This window comes from Schistocerca piceifrons, chromosome 8 (assembly GCF_021461385.2).
Source record: "Schistocerca piceifrons isolate TAMUIC-IGC-003096 chromosome 8, iqSchPice1.1, whole genome shotgun sequence".
Lineage (NCBI taxonomy): Eukaryota > Metazoa > Arthropoda > Insecta > Orthoptera > Acrididae > Schistocerca > Schistocerca piceifrons.
In genome coordinates this window covers 345,960,988-345,981,317 of record NC_060145.1, presented here as the reverse complement: position 1 = coordinate 345,981,317, position 20,330 = coordinate 345,960,988, and the positions used below count along the sequence as shown (strand labels likewise).

Genomic DNA, 20,330 nt, shown 5'->3' with positions numbered 1-20,330 from the left:
AGTTCAAAAACCCTAGACAACATCTCGAACTGGCTGTCACTGTGCACCTCTGCATTTATTGTTCTAGTATCTGTTCACTAATAGCAATAATAAAAGTGCAGGGAATGCAGCAGATTATCTTTGTCTCCAGAAAGTCATGCGGATTAGCATGTATTCAGAAAGGAGCACTGGAGGATGCTGACTTTTTGGCTGCCTTCTCAAGGTGCCCCAGTAACTATTCACCCTAAAAGCAGTTTAAGATATGTAGCAAATGTGAGCATGCTGGAGGCCATTTTCTGTTTGCAACACTCCTTACTATTGACTAGTTGAAAGAATATAATTTTAGGACTGTCTTATCTTCATCTAGATTACTGATTTCAATAAACATATCGACAACTTCTCCTTAATGACAAAGGGAACAGACATGAGAACATCTGCATTTGCATACACAGTGTGCATATTATGAGTTCAATTTTATTATTGCATTTCCAACATTTCACATACTTGGTTTTTTAGCATCTCAGTTCAGTCTTGAAAGTTAAAATGGAAAATTGATCGTTCAAACTTATACTTCATCCTTTTTTTCTCCAATAATTTTTTGTGAACAACAACAAATGTCTTTAGATTGTTGTTATCAGATATTGTAGTTTCCTCTAGTTTTGCTAGCTATATAATGTGGCAGTGACAAGAAATGTAAAATATGCCACACTAGCTGTTAATATTTTTCGCACTGTATAGTTTGAAAATAGTGGTTTCTGGTACATCCTTTGGGCTATTATAATTGCATCTCCTTAAAATGTTGGTTTCATAAGAACTATAAATTCTACTATTCTAAACTTACATGGAATCAATAATTATTGTATAAGTCACTGATTTTATTACATCTTTGATGAGATACCCTGAGTGCAATGTGTTCTTAAAATCTTCGGCAACTCTGAATTCTACTTTGATTATAAGTTGGAACTTCAAAAATGTCTAAGCACAGTTCATTTATTCCACCAAAAATTTTCAGAACTTTGATTTATCTTTTAAAACTTGTTTCGCAACTGACTGTTGTTATTTAATAATGTTACTTGACATGGTTAGAATCAGGGGACTGACTTACATTCAACTCTCTCAGTAAAAACATACACAGACCTTTCAAAATGAACAGAGGAGCAATAGTCTGACTCTTTACAACAGTGGCAGTAATCACGGCTTTCAACTGTTGGTGTTGGTGCCCAGCATTTCCTGTAGTCCTGGTGACCAACATCTCTCTCAAGTGATGTAAGATACAAGTAGTATAACAATTACTACCAGTGTAAGATACTGTTTTGTCCTTTCCACAATTCTTTGTAAAAAGTATATTTAGCCGACGGTTCAAAATTCTGATTGGAGGAAATGTACAGAAAAATACCCACTGAGATATGTAGACCAAAGTGGCACATTGTCTTGGACTAAAATAATTTACAAACTCATTCATTCATTCATTCCTTAGATCCCATGAAGAAGGAGAATCCTCATGGACGTGCAGCGATTCAAGGTATTCATTAAAAAAAGACAAGGATATCATAGAAACAAACTGTATATTTAATCTGCAATAAACTATCACTATACTGCTTAATGCTGTTCATGCTTATCCCATTTAATACAACAGATTAGCTAAACAGCAAGGATTCATCATCAGCGATGACCAAACACTCTTCATTGCTGTGGAAAAAAAATAAATCTTAGCAGAAATTACACCGCCCTTTATTGTGGATGTACTTACTCTGGTTTTCCCACCACTGTTTGTCCACTTTACAAGGCTGTACCAATAAATATACTGAAGCTGACAAAGTTCTTGGCTTTGGCCTGCACACTTGGCAAGAAGGGGACATTTGGCAGTGCAGTCTCTTGCGAATAAGTTAGAAGTAACAAAACATTAAATATACATGGGTGGTCTATTTTCTCCTATTTCACTTATCACACTGTCAGTTCCTTGAAACATAACTGAAAAACAAAACAGAAAAGAAGCAGTGACGCAAACTTTGAATGTGAAAAGCCATTCATTTGGCAATACCATTTTATTGTAACATCCCAATGATTAAAACGCTATTTGTGAGCACCATACAATTAAGTTACATCAATAATCAAGTATGCGCACAAATTCTGACAAAATTGTTTTTGAAGGGAAATTTTAGTTTAATTTTTTATTGCAAAAATTGAAAGAAACAACGGCCATTCAAATGTCATTCATTGACATTAGATTAGATTAGGTTCAAATTAGATTCAGTTTTCATTACATAGATCCAAAAATGAGATGATTCTCATGGGTGTGGAACATGTCAGAAAGTTTAACATAAGAAGCATAGAACATTTGACTATAATACTCACTTCCTCAATCAATTGTCAGGAGACTGTCAAAAAATGTGAATATATTACAGTACACTGGAACTTCTAATATTTACAGAATGAAATATAGTTATGCACTTTTAATAAATTTATGATATATGAAATACCTAATCCTGGCTGTTGTGACCAAGTGGTGTCAAAACTGATATCTAACCGACATTTTTACTTAAGTTAGTTCGTTAGACTAACAGTCCCTGTTAAGATATTCATCTATAGAGTGACTTTAAGTCTTTATGTTGATTGTTCTTATTCGTAGTATTGATACTATGTGTTGAGTTATTTGTTGGAAATAGAGAGATTGTTTGCAACAAATTTCATTAAGGAATGAAGATACTGAGAAGAAGTAGTTAGAATACCCAGTTCCTTAAATAGGTTTCTACCTGATGTTCTTGAATTTACACCACAAATGAGTCTTATTACACGCTTTTGCACTCTAAAAACTTTTGCTCGGTTTGATGAGTTACCCCAGAATTTGATCCCATGTAACATATTACAATGAAAGTAAGCAAGGCTTTTTTTTTAATATTTGTATCTCCTACATCTGATATTATTCACATTGCAAATACAGACTTGCTTATGCGCTTCAGCAAGTCTGTGGCATGCTCTTCCCAACTAAATTTATTATTGAGTTGTAATCCTGGAAATTTAACACTGTCAACCTCTTCAATCTGCATGTCGTCATATGTTATATTCATGCTGGAAGGAATCCTCTTACAGATTCCAAACTGCAAATAGTGGGTCTTTCCAAAGTTTAAACCATTGATTAATGTCAGTGAAAATTTGATTAGCAGTCATTTCTAAATCTTGACTTGCTATTTATTGCAATGTTTGTATCATCTGCATACAAAACAAATTTAGCATCTGGCAATTTAACAGATGAGAGGTCATTAATATACACAAGAAAAAGCAATGGACCCAAGATTGAACTTTGAGGAACACCACATGTAATTAATTTCCAATCAGATGAAGATTGCTTACTCTACAGGTATTTCACAGTGACACCCTTTGTTTCCCAATAGTTAGGTAAGACTTGGACCATTTCACAGCACTACCGCTGAAATCATAATATTCTAATTTACTTAAGAGAACGCTATGATTCACACAGTCAAAGCTTTATGGCAGGTCACAGAAAATGCTAGTAGCCTCTAATTTGCTATCTAATGAATTAAGTACATTCTCACTCTACATGTAAATAGCCTTCTCTATATCAGAAACCTTAAGGAAGCCAAACTTTGACTTGAACAATATATTATTTGCAGTCATGTGTTTAACAGCACACTTGAACACAAACTTTTCAATTAGTTTTGAAAAAGCCAGCAAAAGTGAAATTGGTCAATAGTTTGCAGTATCTTTTTAGCACTCTTTCTTGTAAAGCGGTTTAACTTCAGCATATTTAGCCAGTCTGTAAATCTTCTGCTGGTAAGAGGTTGATTACACAAATAACTGAAGATAGAACTCAACTTACATGAGCACTCTTTGATTAAATTCATTGATAAGTTATCATAACCACTAGCATGCCTTAATTTTAAGGATTTTCTGATGGATGCTACTCTCTGCGAGACACGAGTGCCATTTCCATTTTACTGAAGTTATTTGTAAAGACTGGTCTCAGATATTCCACTGCACTGTTTACTGAACCTGATAGCACCAAGCTGTTGGTAACACAAATGAAGTACTTGCAGCACTACATGCACTTGTTAACAACGTCTCATTTATTTTTAGAGCTATCTCTTGCTCTTTCTTTTTGGCCCTACCTGTCTCTGTCTTCACCATATCCCATATACAGGGTGTTTCAAAAATGACCGGTATATTTGAAACGGCAATAAAAACTAAACGAGCAGCGATAGAAATACACCGTTTGTTGCAATATGCTTGGGACAACAGTACATTTTCAGGCAGACAAATTTTCGAAATTACAGTAGTTACAATTTTCAACAACAGATGGCGCTGCGGTCTGGGAAACTCTACAGTACGATATTTTCCACATATCCACCATGCGTAGCAATAATATGGCGTAGTCGCTGAATGAAATTACCCGAAACCTTTGACAACGTGTCTGGCGGAATGGCTTCACATGCAGATGAGATGTACTGCTTCAGCTGTTCAATTGTTTCTGGATTCTGGCGGTACACCTGGTCTTTCAAGTGTCCCCACAGAAAGAAGTCACAGGGGTTCATGTCTGGCGAATAGGGAGGCCAATCCACGCCGCCTCCTGTATGTTTCGGATAGCCCAAAGCAATCACACGATCATCGAAATATTCATTCAAGAAATTAAAGACGTCGGCCGTGCGATGTGGCCGGGCACCATCTTGCATAAACCACGAGGTGTTCGCAGTGTCGTCTAAGGCAGTTTGTACCGCCACAAATTCACGAAGAATGTCCAGATAGCATGATGCAGTAATCGTTTCGGATCTGAAAAATGGGCCAATGATTCCTTTGGAAGAAATGGCGGCCCAGACCAGTACTTTTTGAGGAGGCAGGGACGATGGGACTGCAACATGGGGCTTTTCGGTTCCCCATATGCGCCAGTTCTGTTTATTGACGAAGCCGTCCAGGTAAAAATAAGCTTCGTCAGTAAACCAAATGCTGCCCACATGCATATCGCCGTCATCAATCCTGTGCACTATATCGTTAGCGAATGTCTCTCGTGCAGCAATGGTAGCGGTGCTGAGGGGTTGCCGCATTTCAATTTTGTATGGATAGAGGTGTAAACTCTGGCGCATGAGACGATACGTGGACGTTGGCGTCATTTGGACCGCAGCTGCAACACGGCGAACGGAAACCCGAGGCCGCTGTTGGATCACCTGCTGCACTAGCTGCGCGTTGCCCTCTGTGGTTGCCATATGCAGTCGCCCTACCTTTCCAGCACGTTCATCCGTCACGTTCCCAGTCCATTGAAATTTTTCAAACAGATCCTTTATTGTATCGCTTTTCGGTCCTTTGGTTACATTAAACCTCCGTTGAAAACTTCGTCTTGTTGCAACAACACTGTGTTCTAGGCGGTGGAATTCCAACACCAGGAAAATCCTCTGTTCTAAGGAATAAACCATGTTGTCTACAGCACACTTGCACGTTGTGAACAGCACACGCTTACAGCAGAAAGACGACGTACAGAATGGCGCACCCACAGATTGCGTTGTCTTCTATATCTTTCACATCACTTGCAGCGCCATCTGTTGTTGAAAATTGTAACTACTGTAATTTCGAAAGTTTGTCCGCCTGAAAATGTACTGTTGTCCCAAGCATATTGCAACAAACGGTGTATTTCTATCGCTGCTCGTTTAGTTTTTATTGCCGTTTCAAATATACCGGTCATTTTTGAAACACCCTGTAGTTTTTATTTTGTTGCTGCTTCAATTTCTGGATTACTTGCTTCAACGTTTTGCAGAACTCTTTGAATTGCATTATAATGCTAACATCAGAGCTGTACCTCAATAGTAAATACAGACTCCTTTGTGTCCCACCTGATATCTTTATTCCTCCTGTAATCCATAGTTTATTTTTAGACTTCTGTTTGATTTGACTTACCTTTAAAGAAAGCAATTTTCAACTTTATTAATGAACGCTTTGTATTTTCCATTTGAGCAAGAAGTATTGTAAACATCTACCCACTTCATGCCTTTGAGAAGCCTCCAAAAATTCTCAATTTTTTACAGTTTTGTTACCCTCCTGTACTCAGATTTAACAGATTTTATATTCTGACAAGTTGCAACATTTAACCTTAAATGCTGCATGTCATGATGAGATAGCCCATTTACTATTGGTTTTGTGATATGACTTTTTTTCCCTAGATTTGTCTACAAAGATGATTTCAGTAGCAGTCTCACAACATTTACATACCCTATTTGCCATGTTCACAGTAGGAACAGTAGCATTAAATCAAATGACAGTGTTACTGACTGCAATAATTGTTCACTGACAGAGCTGTTCACAAAAGCCACATTAAAGTCACCTATAACCACTGTTTCCCTTTTTTTTTACTGTGGGATGGGTCAACAGAGCTATCAGATTTTTTTAAATGCGAAGGTTATAGTTTCCTGGAGGTGCTCTGTATATACTTACTATTATAAAGGACTTATTATGAAACACAACTACTGTTGCACAAGCTTCTAAGTGCTGCTCTGTGGAAAATTTATTACTATCATTATTCTTGAAACTAAATCAATTTCTGATAAATGTGGTAATGCCCCCTTTCTCCATATTTTCCCTACAGAAGTAAGAGGCTAAGTTGAATCCTGTAACATTTAACATATCTATACCAGTGATCACTTGATGTTCAGAAACGAAGATTATATCATCTGGTTTGATCAACTCTAATTCTTCAACACAAATAAGCAACCATTAAGTTACCCTCAGTCCTCAGATATTCTAATTCAGTAAGTATAACTGATTGAAATAAAAAAAAATTTGTAAATGAGTTAATTCACACATATCATTTTTAAATTTTTGTTATACTTCTCTTATCAAAAAATATAAAAGGAATTCTGCATGACTGCAGTCCTTAAGTGAGAATTCACTTCTCATCAGAATTTGCTTCTCCAGTCCCTTTCCTAAGCTTGTGACAAACATTGCATTTCATGAATAGCCAATGTTAAATACAGGTAGTCATTTTTCAGGGTGTAGAAATATTTTATAACAGAAATTTTCAAACAGAAATATAACTTAGTTGCACGAACTTTCTCCTCAGTTTGTTTCCTTTCACAAACAATAATAGCAAAAATAAAAGTTAAGGATACACATTTCACATCAAGAACTAACAGATATTTATAATAATAGCACCCAAAAGCCACTGTACAGGAAAGTCTTCACTTTATTTCACATTTATAAATCGGTCTTTGAAAACATGATTCTTTTATTATAGAAGAAGACTCACATTTGTTGAAACACTGAAGAGTAAACAGAATTAATTTATCCTTCCATTTATCCTGTTATGAACATCTACGTGTGGAGAGACACTTTAGGGATGTTTAATGAGTCAAAGTATACATTAAATGGAACTAAAAGAAAAACAGCTGTATGTACAGTACAAATCTTCCACTTTGCAACTGAGTGTGTGCAGTTCTGAAACACTGAAAGATTAAAACTGTGTGCAGAACATTCCAGTGTTCAGTAGTGCCACTCTATCAAAGGTGAAAACTGTGAGAACCAGTTTCTCATTCTGGACTTCATTACCTGTTTCCACGTCACTGGATCATATTAGAAGTACATGACACAGTGTCAGTCATCAGGTTGTTTGGTGAGAAACAAGAATTCACACAGTGGAAGTAGTCAGCTATTGTCTTACTTAAGTAGCAGCCTCATTATTTAAGTGAAGCAATTGATACATACACTCAGAATATTAATTATGACAGCTGAGCACTGCATTAAGATACATTCCTCCACGTCAGTTGAGAATGTTACACTTCTATAATCAAAAATGATTCAAATGGCTCTGAGCACTATGCGACTTAACTTCTGAGGTCACCAGTCACCTAGAACTTAGAACTAATTAAACCTAACCAACCCAAGGACATTACACACATCCATGCCAGAGGCAGGATTCGCGACCGTAGCGGTTGCTCGGTTCCAGACTGTAGTGCCTAGAACTGCACGGCCACTTCTATAATCAGTTTGTTTTACTTTGAATTAGTAAAAATAACTGTTGAATCAATGGAAACTCCAGGTAGGAATATGAACAATGCAGGAAAAGACAGATTGCTACTTATCGTAAAGAAGACACGTTAAGCTGCAGATGGGTACAATTTTTCAGACACTTAAATGGAGCTTTCAGCCACAGCCTTCATCAGCAAAAAAGAAATGCCCACCTCATACACACATGACTGCCACCTCCAGCATCTCAGGCTGGAATGCAACCATCATGTGGGATGCAAGCAGCAATCTGTAGACAGCGATAGTTGCATTCTGGCCCGATATGCTGGAGGTGGCAGTCATTGGTGCATGAGGTGTGTTTGCTTGTGAGTATGAAAAGTAACAGTTGAATTCATTTAACCCAAGAACTTCTAGACAGACAAACCTAGGAAAAACATAAAGGAAAGAAATGTGCACAAAGTAAAAAAGGTGCAAGTTATTAAAAAAAACAATAATTTATTTCCTCAAATATACAAAATATATACAAATACATCAGTCACAGTAGTTTTTGAGAGTCAGTCGTGGCACAATATTCATGGATCGAAGCTCTTGAAACAGTAGCTTACATGCATATGGAATTCTGATAGTTGAGACAGACTTGCTGGAGTGGCAGCTGTGACACCTATGGATTTAAAAAAAAAAATTAAACAATAGAGTGGATATACATTAAAACAGTTTTTACTATAGTTAAAATGTATTACATTGCATTGTTTTTGTGCCTAAATTACAAATGAAAAATGTTGAATGATAATGCAAGGTGCTGGTCTCTTGGCTTGGTGTTCATAACTGTATTTATAAAAGTTTGTCATAATTTACAGCTTGAGACATACCGTTAAACTTTTTTCTGTCAGCTACTTTATAATACATGAAAGGGAACAGTAAAGTGATTTCTCTGATAAGGAACTGCATACACCCAGCTACTTATTATGTAGTTTTTTCTTTATAACTAATTGCATACTTTTATACAGTGTTTTGAAGAAGTTAACCCATTTACAGTAAATATACTTCCAAAATAAAAATGTCTTAGAGTACAGTATACATCTGCATAAATAGTAAATAATGAATTGTCAACTATATAGTGTTACTTTGTTCTGATTACAAGACAAAAATTTCATGAAAAATCATCAGAACAGTGCACATCTCAAATGAAATTTAGGCATAAAATATATTTGTTGCTTACTTGCTCAACTCAAACACACAAATTTTTCAATAAATGTTGGATTTTCAGGGAAGATTGCAGATTTCTACCTCAACAAGTTAGTAAGACTTGATTGTTCAGTCAGAAGCAACACACAGAAACTACATACTTTAGAATGGTTTTCTTTGAGAGCTATTGTTATTAAAGCTATAGTACCTCTAAACTTTATCAGGTTTTCATGCAGAACTACTTCTGATGGCAATCTAATAACTCATCAGAACAGCAGTAATTCAACTTTTATTTTAAAAGGATGCCTACCAGCTAAGGTAGAATATTTCACAGTTTGATTTTCCAACAACATAAGAGTAGAGCTATTTTCATCAACTTACCATCCAGAGTAAGCTAGGAGTCCACACTGGTTGCAGACATCCACATCAAAAGCATCACTTGAAATCATGAGTCTTTCAACAAGCATCATACTGAAATACATCCACTTGGTAAGCAAATTTTTTTGTAAATATTTAGAAGCAATACAAAATTACAACAATTTTTCAGCACTGCAAATTCCATACAAGATGTTAGATTTTGTAATGTACAAAAATGAATTATATGTTTATCCATGCTAATGCATTTAATTCATTTCAAAATGAAAAATCTTTTAAGTACTAGTTGAAATGTGTTCGAATGGTCAATGGAAACTTAATTATAAATGGACCCTAATCTTTGATAAATATTGATCAATCAATAAATTTAAAAATTATCATAAAGGAAGGCATACATTATCCACTATAGTAGTCAATAAATCAAAAATCGCAACTGCATTAAGCAAGCAATCACATTCTTATTGAACTTGGCTGCACAAAAATTCCTCACTTTTTTAGATTGACGAGAAAAATGGAAAAAATGCAACCCTTTCCACTGTCTGTGTATCAAGTAGTTAAACAACATGGAAAATGATTCACAAACACTAAAAAAAGTTATATTATTCCATAGGCCGTTCTGAAGGCTTAACAGTAATAGCCTTACATGGAAGAATACTGACTGGACTCAATAATCAAGAGGCAGTTTAAAGAATTTAAGTAACTACATAAACAATTACAAATGCTCTTTGCACAGGATAATACGTGCTACAATGGAAATTCAATAATTAGTTTGCAGGCACACTTTTGGAAAGGGAGCAGGAGTTGGTAAGTATGTACAGTAACCATACATTTTCATACAAAATTGCACGTAACTGCAACAAAACCAAAGACAGAGAAAGAAAATTAGTATACATGCAAATAAGTCTCCTCAGAACTCCTTTAACAGAAAACAAAAGTAAAATGTAAATTTCATCTACAGGGTCTGGCAGACCCATCGATACCAATCGACCGCCATGTCAGTCTCTGCCAGTTGTGTCAATGGAAGCGGTATGGAGAGGTGTGGTGTCAGCACACTGTTCTCCTGGTCATTGCCAGTTTTCATGATCTGGAGCCACTACTAATTGGTCAAATAGCTCCTCAACTGGCATCACGAGGCGGAGCGCACCCTGTTCCTGTCCTCCCACCAAGGAAAAAAATCCCTGTGAGTGCCAGGAATCTAAGGCAGATCCTCTACGTGGCAGTCAGCCGTGCTGATCACTCAGCTACAGAGCCAGACCAGAAAACTACAGTGTTTCATGAAATGAAAGGGAGTTGCTATTGGTCAACACACTAAACACATTGCCAGCAATACCTTTCCTTACAATATTGTAACTAGTTAGCACAATAAAGGTGCATTTACACCTGTGCGACTTTCTGTGCACACTAGACACATGCAGCCATTGCACGAGGAGGTAAAGAGGTGCATGAACTGGTGCAAAGCCGCATATGTCTCTGAATTGTGCACACAGCGACAAAGGAGTGTCTCCATACCAGACGGAAAGATATGTGCCTCTCCTTGCATGTGGAGCAAGCACAGCCGCACAGTGTCTAGCCACAAGGTGCACAGGTGTAAATGCAGCCTAAGGAGACAGTATTCCACTACCCCTTTATGCAAATTCAAAGAATAGCTGCTTCTACTACTGTCTTAGGTATAATCAGCCAGTAATAAGAATTCTTGTTCGAAATTCTGGTTTTTGCCATTCACGTTGTTGCTGAAAGACAATTACACAATAAAAGATCATACAAGCAGAATCTGATGGAAGTACAAACTGCTCAAATACTGATTATGCTTTATGATTCACTACCACTATCAAAAATATCCTTGATATGAATATGAGTGCGTATTTCAGCTGAGTACTTAACATTAGTACTTTAATCATTTTATTTTTAATGAGAATCAAAATGTTGTTTCAATAGACTCTTTTCCATTTGTTCTGGTTTTACCAACCGGTAAGTGGACTCTCCTTTTCTGCCTTAAAAAATATAAATATTCAGTTCTGATTAGCTATTTTGGCTAATACCACATACAGGGAGTGCAGAACAAAACTGCCCTAAAAAATGTTTACAAGTCTGCTTCTGTATGACCGTCAGTCTCTCTTACTTTGTCTCTGCAGCCCTTGCGTGAAATGTACATTGGCGGAATTATAATTGTCCTGCAATCAGCTGCAAATGCCTGTTCTCTAGATTTCTCTCAACTGCATTTTCTAAGATCACAAAGTGCCTTTGTAACATGTTGAGCAAACCTACCCGTAACAAACACATTGGCAGTACTCAAAAATGGGTTGCACAAGTATTCTATACACAGTCTCCTTTGCAGATGAGCTACACTTTCCTGAAGCCCTCCCAATAAACTGAAGTCGACCATTCACCTTCCTTACTACTGTCTTTGCGCACTTGCTTAATTTCATTTCGTTCTTTACATTACGTCTAGATATTTAATCGATATGACTGTATCAAGTACTGTATTAAAAATTACAGGATTGTTTTTACTTATTATTTGCATTAACTTACATTTTTCTACATTTGGAGCAAGCTGTCATTCATCACAACAACTAGAAATTATGTCTAATTCATCCTGTATCCTAAGTCAGTCAATAACTACGCTTTCCGAAGTACTACAGCATCAGCAGCAGACAATCACAGACTGATGCTCACCCAATCCACCAGATCATTTATGTATATAAATGGTCCTATCACACTTACCTGGCTGCACTCCTCACAAAACTCTCTTCCAGTGAAGACTGACCATTGAGGGCAATGCATTGAGTTTTATTACTCAAGAAGTCTTTGAGACAGTTACATATTTACGAACCCATTCCACACGCTCAGACCTTCATTAACAGTCTGCAGTTTGACACTGTCAAAAGCTTTCCAGAAATCTAGGAATATAGAATCTATATGTTGTCCTTTGTCCTTAATTCGCAGATTATCATATGAGAAAAGGGCAGGCTGAATTTCGCACATAAAATGCTTTTTTTTCTGTCTCTAGTAAATGTATTGTATTCAAACTGAAAATATGTTGAAGAATTCTGCAGTATACGTATGTTAAGGATATGAGTCTGTAATTGTTTGACCCTTGTTATATACAAGAGTCACATGCACTTTTTTTCAGTCACTTGGGATTTTGCACTGGATGAAAGATTAGCGATAAATGGAAGCTAAGTAAGGGACCACTGCTATACAGTACTGTCAGTAAAAATGAACTTGGAATCCTGGCAGCTTACTTGTGTTAGACTCGTGCTTAAAAATACAGGGATGTTTATTTCTACATTTTCCACATGGGACACAGTGCCTTGGCATGTTTGTACAATTCTCAAGTGCAAATTATTTTTTAAGTGTACAATTTTAAAATTCAGTTTTCTTTTTGTTGGTTTCTATTGACATACCAAGCTGGTCAATTAGTGATTGGATAGAAGTCTTCGACCTCCTTAGTGATTTTACGTAGGACCAGAATCTTCTCATATTATCCGCAAGATTCTTCGCTAAGGTATGACAGAGGAAGTAGTTATATGCCTCGCTCTTCTATCTCTTTATACACACATGAATTTCTACTAACTTTTGTCTGTCAGTAAGTAGTGTTCTTTTGTGACTCAAGAGTGCAACAAACTCTGTTTCTGCAGCATTTTCCAGATTTTGTGCATTTTGCACAGCTACACTTCATTGCTACTTTGTCAGACTTCTGCAGACTGTCTTTCACATGCGTAATGTTTTCTGCAGAAAATCCTGACAAAATCATAATGCAGTGTAGCTATGAAAATCAGACTCATGAAAACTTTTGGTATCAGTTTTATTTTGGGCACACTGTAGTTATTTTAATGTAGTCAAGGACAATTTTTCCTCCCATCTTTAACAAGAACTCCAGCTTTGATGATGTCACTAATTTGACTTTTTCCAAATATCGCAACATCACTGGCTGCAAGCATAAGAAAAAAATTAAAACATTGTCTCCAAGGCCACCAGAGGAAACTAATTCGTGGTTCACAAAGCATTAGAGCTTACATTGCAACAATACCGACAGTCCATGTTTCAGTTCTTTTTACCTCACCTGCATTTCAACTTCCTCCCTTCTTTCAGTTTACATAGCTCACCCTTTTAAAGTATATTCATATAATTTATCTATTAGGACATCAATATCATTACATAACCTAGCATTCTTTGGCTGAACAGACTAAATAATTAATCCAGAATACAAGCTTGGTGATTTCAGTTTATAACGAAACTGTTGTAGTGTTTGACATTACAATGAGACAAATGATATTTCTTTTGATATTACATAAAATATAATTAAATGAACATGACCAATTCCACTTCCTTTCCAAATAGGTCAGTTTGCAACCTAAATGTTATTTTATACCTCCTCACTTTTAAATTTACAAACTTCCCCCTGAAATATTTCATGGACTTCCTCATAATACATACCTTGCACCATAACCAATGAGGCAATCACGTTCCATCTCCCCCAGGCGAAGACCACCTTCTCTGCTTCGGCCTTCTGTAGGCTGCCTAGTCAAAACTGCTCTTGGACCACGTGACCGAGCATGCATTTTGTCCTGCACCATGTGTTTGAGCTTTTGGTAATAAACCTGCAAAAGACAAGGTTTTGTTGATAAGTGACTTAGTTCCTTAGGAACACAAATATCAATTATGCCAAGGAACATGTTAAATGTTGATAAGGAAGTTCACTGTGCCATGACAAGACAGGTACTATATACAAATAATGAATTCTATGCTCAGTCATAATTTTTAAATAACCACTTTGTGAAGTGCATGTCCGTAACTGCATGTGTACATACAAGCATGCCCGCATTATGGAAGTCGTGGAAGATGGAGAACCGTTAAAGACAATTAGTATGTAGCCCATCCACTGAGACAGAACATGAGTGCTGCTCCTGCAGAATGTGTTTCACACATTGCCAGTGGTTCAGGTGCCCCATGTGTCCCTTTGAATTATTTCACAACTTTACTGTGTCAGACTATCTGGTTGGATAATCATGCAGTGTATTTGACACACACCCTCCCTCTCTGCTGTACAATGCCACAGTGCTGTACTGGACAGTATGATCAGAGACAACAACAGTAGACGAATACAATAGCTTCAGAGACTTGCAGGTCATCATAATATTTGATATGACAGACTAGTGAGTATGTAAAGCAGTAGTTGTTCAACTATTTTGCTCCAGACCCAATACTGACATTGTGTGGCAACACTTCAGGACACACATTTGTCGATCTTGTTAATGGGTAACTTACATAACTTAGTACATTAGGAGTCCCAAACAGACTAGCTTAAGTATGATCGCAATAAGTTGGAAGCCACCCTCCTAAGTACTGATTGTTGGAGTTGGCACTATGCAGAATACTTTGTGCTGACTTTTCTCTGTTTCAAATTGCTGCCACCCTCAGAGCTACCAAATTGTGACATAGGGTGAGCCTTTCCCCTCACATTTTATCCTATTCACAGACTGAACTTTCATATGAGACTCTCTTGCTTCATTTACTTTCCAATTCAGTTTTTACTTGTCGACACTTCACCTATTGTGCGCTGATTACATGAGTGGTTAGGGGTATCTTGCGGCAACGTTGGTTACCCACATCTACATTTCATTCTTGTAGTAGTTCTTTCATTAAATGCATCTTGACTAGGGGATCCCTTTTCAGTGGGGTGAAAACAGAAGGAACTTTCATGCATTCTGGAAGAATTGCCAGTCACTCAGAAGGCAGGTCCCACGCTAGCAGACCACACTGACATTTGGGTAAGTCTTTCAGGAATTATCCTCCTGCCTCAGCCTCCAAAGGCAATGAGCAGTGGAACTGAAGACCTGGTGTCCTCTACCACAGAACAAGACACCACCAGTGGAAGAGATGAGAACTCTGCTTGTAGTAAACTTGGGATGGAGTCCTTAGTTGTCCATTTGCCATAATCTTGCTGTGTGTGGTCTCCAGACACGTTTTCGCATGCAAAATATGTAGCCATTTGTGAGTTTGCAAAATTTCCAAACTTTGCGCTTCCCCTGGGGACATTATGCGAAGCCCAACAAAATTTTCAGAATTTTCCATAAACGAATCTGGACATCGGAACAGGGCAACATTCATTTCCCGTTCCATATATACGTATCTCATGGGCAGGTACATCTTTAACTTCATCGTGGGAGCTAGTGAAATGACTTCCAAATACCCGGTTGGAAGAGCACTTATGCCCTTTCTGGGATTGGTTGGAAAAGAGTATGCCATGTGCCTTTTCAAGGGGTGAAGAAAGGCTATCAAAAATCAGGAGAGGATTTCTGATTTGATCGTCTACTAGGTGATTCTACTCAAAGTCGTACTTAGCTTCTTCTTCTTCTTCTTCTTCTTCTTCTTCTTCTTCTTCTCCTCGTCCTCCTTCTCCGCCCCCTCCCCCACCCTGCCCCCCATCTCCTGCCAAGTCTTTGAAGTTTCACTTTGGGACTTATTCATACCCACGACACTGATCAGAAGCATAACAAGATTTGCAATCACATCATATAGCCTCACCCCAAAAACAGTTACCAGCAGCTGCAGTTCGGCCCTGCTACTCGTCTGCAGCAACCTTAGCAGCAGTCACGATAAGACTGAATTTGTAATGTGCACTCCCAAATTCGGAAATCGTGATATTGTTAGAGGAGAGAAGTCCATTTCCAGTTTCTATTTATGGTTTTCACGACATGATCTACACATCTCATGCACTAGTATGCATATTCTTCTGCAATCTAATTCTTGCTTCAAAGGGGATCTTTCTCATAATCACACGTTTTTGTTTTGGTATCAAGTTACATTCGCTGGAGCTCACCAACCTGGTGATAATTCTTTCTGGTTTTTCCTTTATTCTTTGATCTGTTGTGTGCTCTGTTGGAATTCATAATCTTTTTTAATTATGGAATTTTATAGTTTTGCAATCATGGTTGAAAATTTGTGTCCTTTATGAGTCTGGGCACCATCTCAATCATAGTTGTTCAGCATTGTGCTGGTTGCGAGCAATCGAATCAGTCAGTGGAAATGCAATCGAATCAGTCAATGGAAATGCAATCAAATCAATACCAAAAACATTAAAGGAAGGAAGGAAGACTGAGTTTAATGTCCCATCAACATCGAACTCATTAGAGACAGAGCACAAGCTCAGACTGTGTCAAGGATGGGGAAGGAAAATGGCCATGCACTTTCAAAGAACCATCCCGACATTTGCCTGAAACAATTTAGGGAAATCACGCAAAACCTAAATCTGAAGGAGTGGATGCAGGTTTGAACTGTCAACCTTCGGAATGCAAGTATAGAGTGATAACCACTGCACCACCTTGCTCAGCCAAAAACTTTGAGGAGCATCAAAAAACCAATGAGGTTTTCCAGCAAAAACAGATGGAAATTAATAAAGAAGTCTCAGATGCATTAGAGAGCCATAAACAAACAATTACAAAAGTGTCAAACAGATTACGGAAGTCCGGCAGTTAATAACAGGCAGTTTCTGAGATAGAACAGCATCAGGGTGACCGAGAAGACAGAACAGGAGATGCAGTACAGAGAATTGCAGGAGTGGAAGGGCAATACAGATCATTCCACTTGAAAGTGCCGTCTGTGTCACTTCTGCTGTGCAGCGAGCTACCTTAATTTAAGTATTAACTGCATTTTTCTTACTTGTCACTTCTTCTTCTGTGTGTTTTTGCTTTTAGGAAGTTTTAATTGTCGAGTGCTAGTAATAGTGTTCCATAGATTTCGTGTTTGTTTCGAATACAGTCAGAGAGAGTCCCTTTAGTCAACCATAGTGCCAGTAGTGCTAGTGTTTGTTTTCAATACAGCCCAGAGACAGGTAGTGCTATTTTCATTGTTTTCTACAAGAAGTGTCTAGTAACCACAGTTTAGTCAACTATCAGCCGCCTTTAGTGAATTAGCAGTCTAGTTAAAAGTTGATTAACTCTCTGCAGTAGATTGATTTCTTAGGATGGACAGGATGTGTGACTGCTGTGTACGGACACAGGAGGAGCTGGCCACTGTTCGTGAACAGCTGAACATGTTGATGGCCGCAGTCAGCCGTCTACAGGCTGCTGCCTCAGAGTGTAGCAGCAGTGGGGAGTCTGGTGCGTCACATGGTACACCCCAGGTGTTACATGCTTCACCCACTGTCCCTCTGTCGAGACATCTTCGCGGGTACCGGGCACGGTTGGGCCACCCTCTCCCCAAGGAGAGTTGCGAGTTCAGTACACGAGGCGAGGGTCGATGTGGAAGCTGGCTGTGTGGCATTGCCAGCTCTGCCTGTGAGTGGACATGTGGCCACTCCTTCAGCAAGGTCCAAGCAGGCACACGGGGGGAGGGGTTTATGAGTTATTGGGAGCTCCAATGTTAGGCGGGTGATGGAGCCCCTTAGGGAAATAGCGGGAAGGTCTGGGAAGAAGGCCAGTGTTCACTATGTCTGCTTGCCGGGGGGGGGGGTCTCATCTGAGATGTGGAGGAGGCCCTGCCGGAGGCGATAGAGAGCACTGGGTGCACCCGACTGCAAATTTTTGCTCATGTCAGCACCAATGAGTCCTGCCGTCTGGGTTCAGAGGTCATCCTCAGCTCGTACAGGCAGTTGGCGGAGTTGGTGAAGGCGGAAAGCCTCGCTCGTGGGGTGGAATCTGAGCTAACTATTTGTAGTATTGTTCCCAGCACCGATTGCGGTCCTCTGGTTTGGAGTCGAGTGGAAGGCTTAAACCAGAGGCTCAGACGATTCTGCGGAGATCTGGGGTGCAAATTTCTTGACCTCTGCTATCGGGTGGAGAAATGTAGGGTCCCCCTGAATAGGTTAGGTGTGCACTACACGCAGGAAGCGGCTACAAGGGTAGCCGAGTACGTGTGGAGTGCACATGTGGGTTTTTTAGGTTAGAGAATTCCCTCCCTAGGCCCGACAAGACACCTCCTCAGACGCGACAAGGTAGGAGTAGCCAAAATGCAACAGGGAATAACAATATTAATGCCCTAATAGTAAACTGCAGGAGCATCTATAGAAAGGTCCCAGAACTGCTCTCATTAATAAACGGTCACAATGCCCACATAGTACTAGGGACAGAAAGTTGGCTGAAACCAGACGTAAACAGTAATGAAATCCTAAACTCAGATTGGAATGTATACCGCAGAGACAGGCTGGACAGTGAAAGGGGAGGCGTGTTTATAGCGATAAGAAGTGCAATAGTATCAACGGAAATTGACGGAGATCCGAAATGTGAAATAATTTGGGTGAAGGTCATGGTTAAAGCAGGGTCAGACATGGTAATTGGATGTCTCTATAGGCCCCCTGGCTCAGCAGCTGTTGTGGCTGAGCACCTGAAGGATAATTTGGAAAATATTTCAAATAGATTTCCCCACCATGTTATAGTTCTGGGTGGAGATTTTAATTTGCCGGATATAGACTGGGAGACTCAAACGTTCATAACGGGTGGCAGGGACAAAGAATCCAGTGAAATTTTTTTAAGTGCTTTATCTGAAAACTACCTTGAGCAGTTAAACAGAGAACTGACTCGTGGCGATAACATATTAGACCTTCTGGTGACAAACAGACCCGAACTATTTGAAACAGTTAACGCAGAACAGGAAATCAGCGATCATAAAGCGATTACTGCATTGATGATTTCAGCTGTAAATAGAAATATTAAAAAAGGTAGGAAGATTTTTCTTTTTAGAAAAAGTGACAAAAAGCAGGTTTCAGAGTACCTGATGGCTCAACACAAAAGTTTTGTCTCAAGTACAGATAGTGTTGAGGATCAGTGGACAAAGTTCAAAACCATCGTACAATATGCATTAGATGAGTATGTGCCAAGCAAGATCGTAAGAGATGGAAAAGAGCCACCGTGGTACAACAACCGAGTTAGAAAACTGCTGCGGAAGCAAAGGGAACTTCACAGCAAACATAAACATAGCCAAAGCCTTGCAGACAAACAAAAATTACGCGAAGCGAAATGTAGTGTGAGGAGGGCTATGCGAGAGGCATTCAATGAATTCGAAAGTAAAGTTCTATGTACTGACTTGGTAGAAAATCCTAAGAAATTTTGGTCTTATGTCAAAGCGGTAGGTGGAGCAAAACAAAATGTCCAGATACTCTGTGACCAAAATGGTTCTGAAACAGAGGATGACAGACTAAAGGCCGAAATACTAAATGTCTTTTTCCAAAGCTGCTTCACAGAGGAAGACTGCACTGTAGTTCCTTCTCTAGATTGTCGCACAGATGACAAAATGATATCGAAATAGACGACACAGGGATAGAGAAACAATTAAAATCGCTCAAAAGAGGAAAGTCTGCTGGACCTGATGGGATACCAGTTTGATTTTACACAGAGTACATGAAGGAACTTGCCCCCCTTCTTGCAGCGGTGTACCGTAGGTCTCTAGAAGAGCGTAGCGTTCCAAAGGATTGGAAAAGGGCACAGGTCATCCCCATTTTCAAGAAGGGGCGTCGAACAGATGTGCAGAACTATAGACCTATATCTCTAACGTCGATCAGTTGTAGAATTTGGAACACACATTATGTTCGAGTATAATGACTTTTCTGGAGACTAGAAATCTACTCTGTAGGAATCAGCATGGGTTTCGAAAAAGATGGTCATGTGAAACCCAGCTCGCGCTATTCGTCCATGAGACTCAGAGGGCCATAGACACGGGTTCACAGGTAGATGCCGTGTTTCTTGACTTCTGCAAGGCGTTCGATACAGTTCCCCACAGTCATTTAATGAACAAAGTAAGAGCATATGGACTATCAGACCAATTGTGTGATTGGATTGAAGAGTTCCTAGATAACAGAACGGAGCTCATCATTCTCAGTGGAGAGAAGTCTT

At 38.8% G+C, this 20,330-nt stretch overlaps 1 protein-coding gene across 1 annotated transcript in view; it reads right to left on the bottom strand.

Annotated features, from left to right (window-relative positions):
* Positions 1-8,416: 8,416 nt before the first annotated feature.
* Positions 8,417-20,330, bottom strand: part of LOC124711579 (DNA-directed RNA polymerase III subunit RPC2) — a 196,715-nt gene continuing 184,801 nt past the window's right edge. The window contains exons 20-22 of the mRNA XM_047241725.1: positions 13,939-14,102; positions 9,508-9,597; positions 8,417-8,602 (exon numbers count right to left, since the gene is read on the bottom strand). Of these exons, the coding sequence (XP_047097681.1) occupies positions 8,473-8,602; positions 9,508-9,597; positions 13,939-14,102 (384 nt within the window). The 3' untranslated portion in view covers positions 8,417-8,472. The remainder of the gene's footprint in view (positions 8,603-9,507; positions 9,598-13,938; positions 14,103-20,330) is intronic.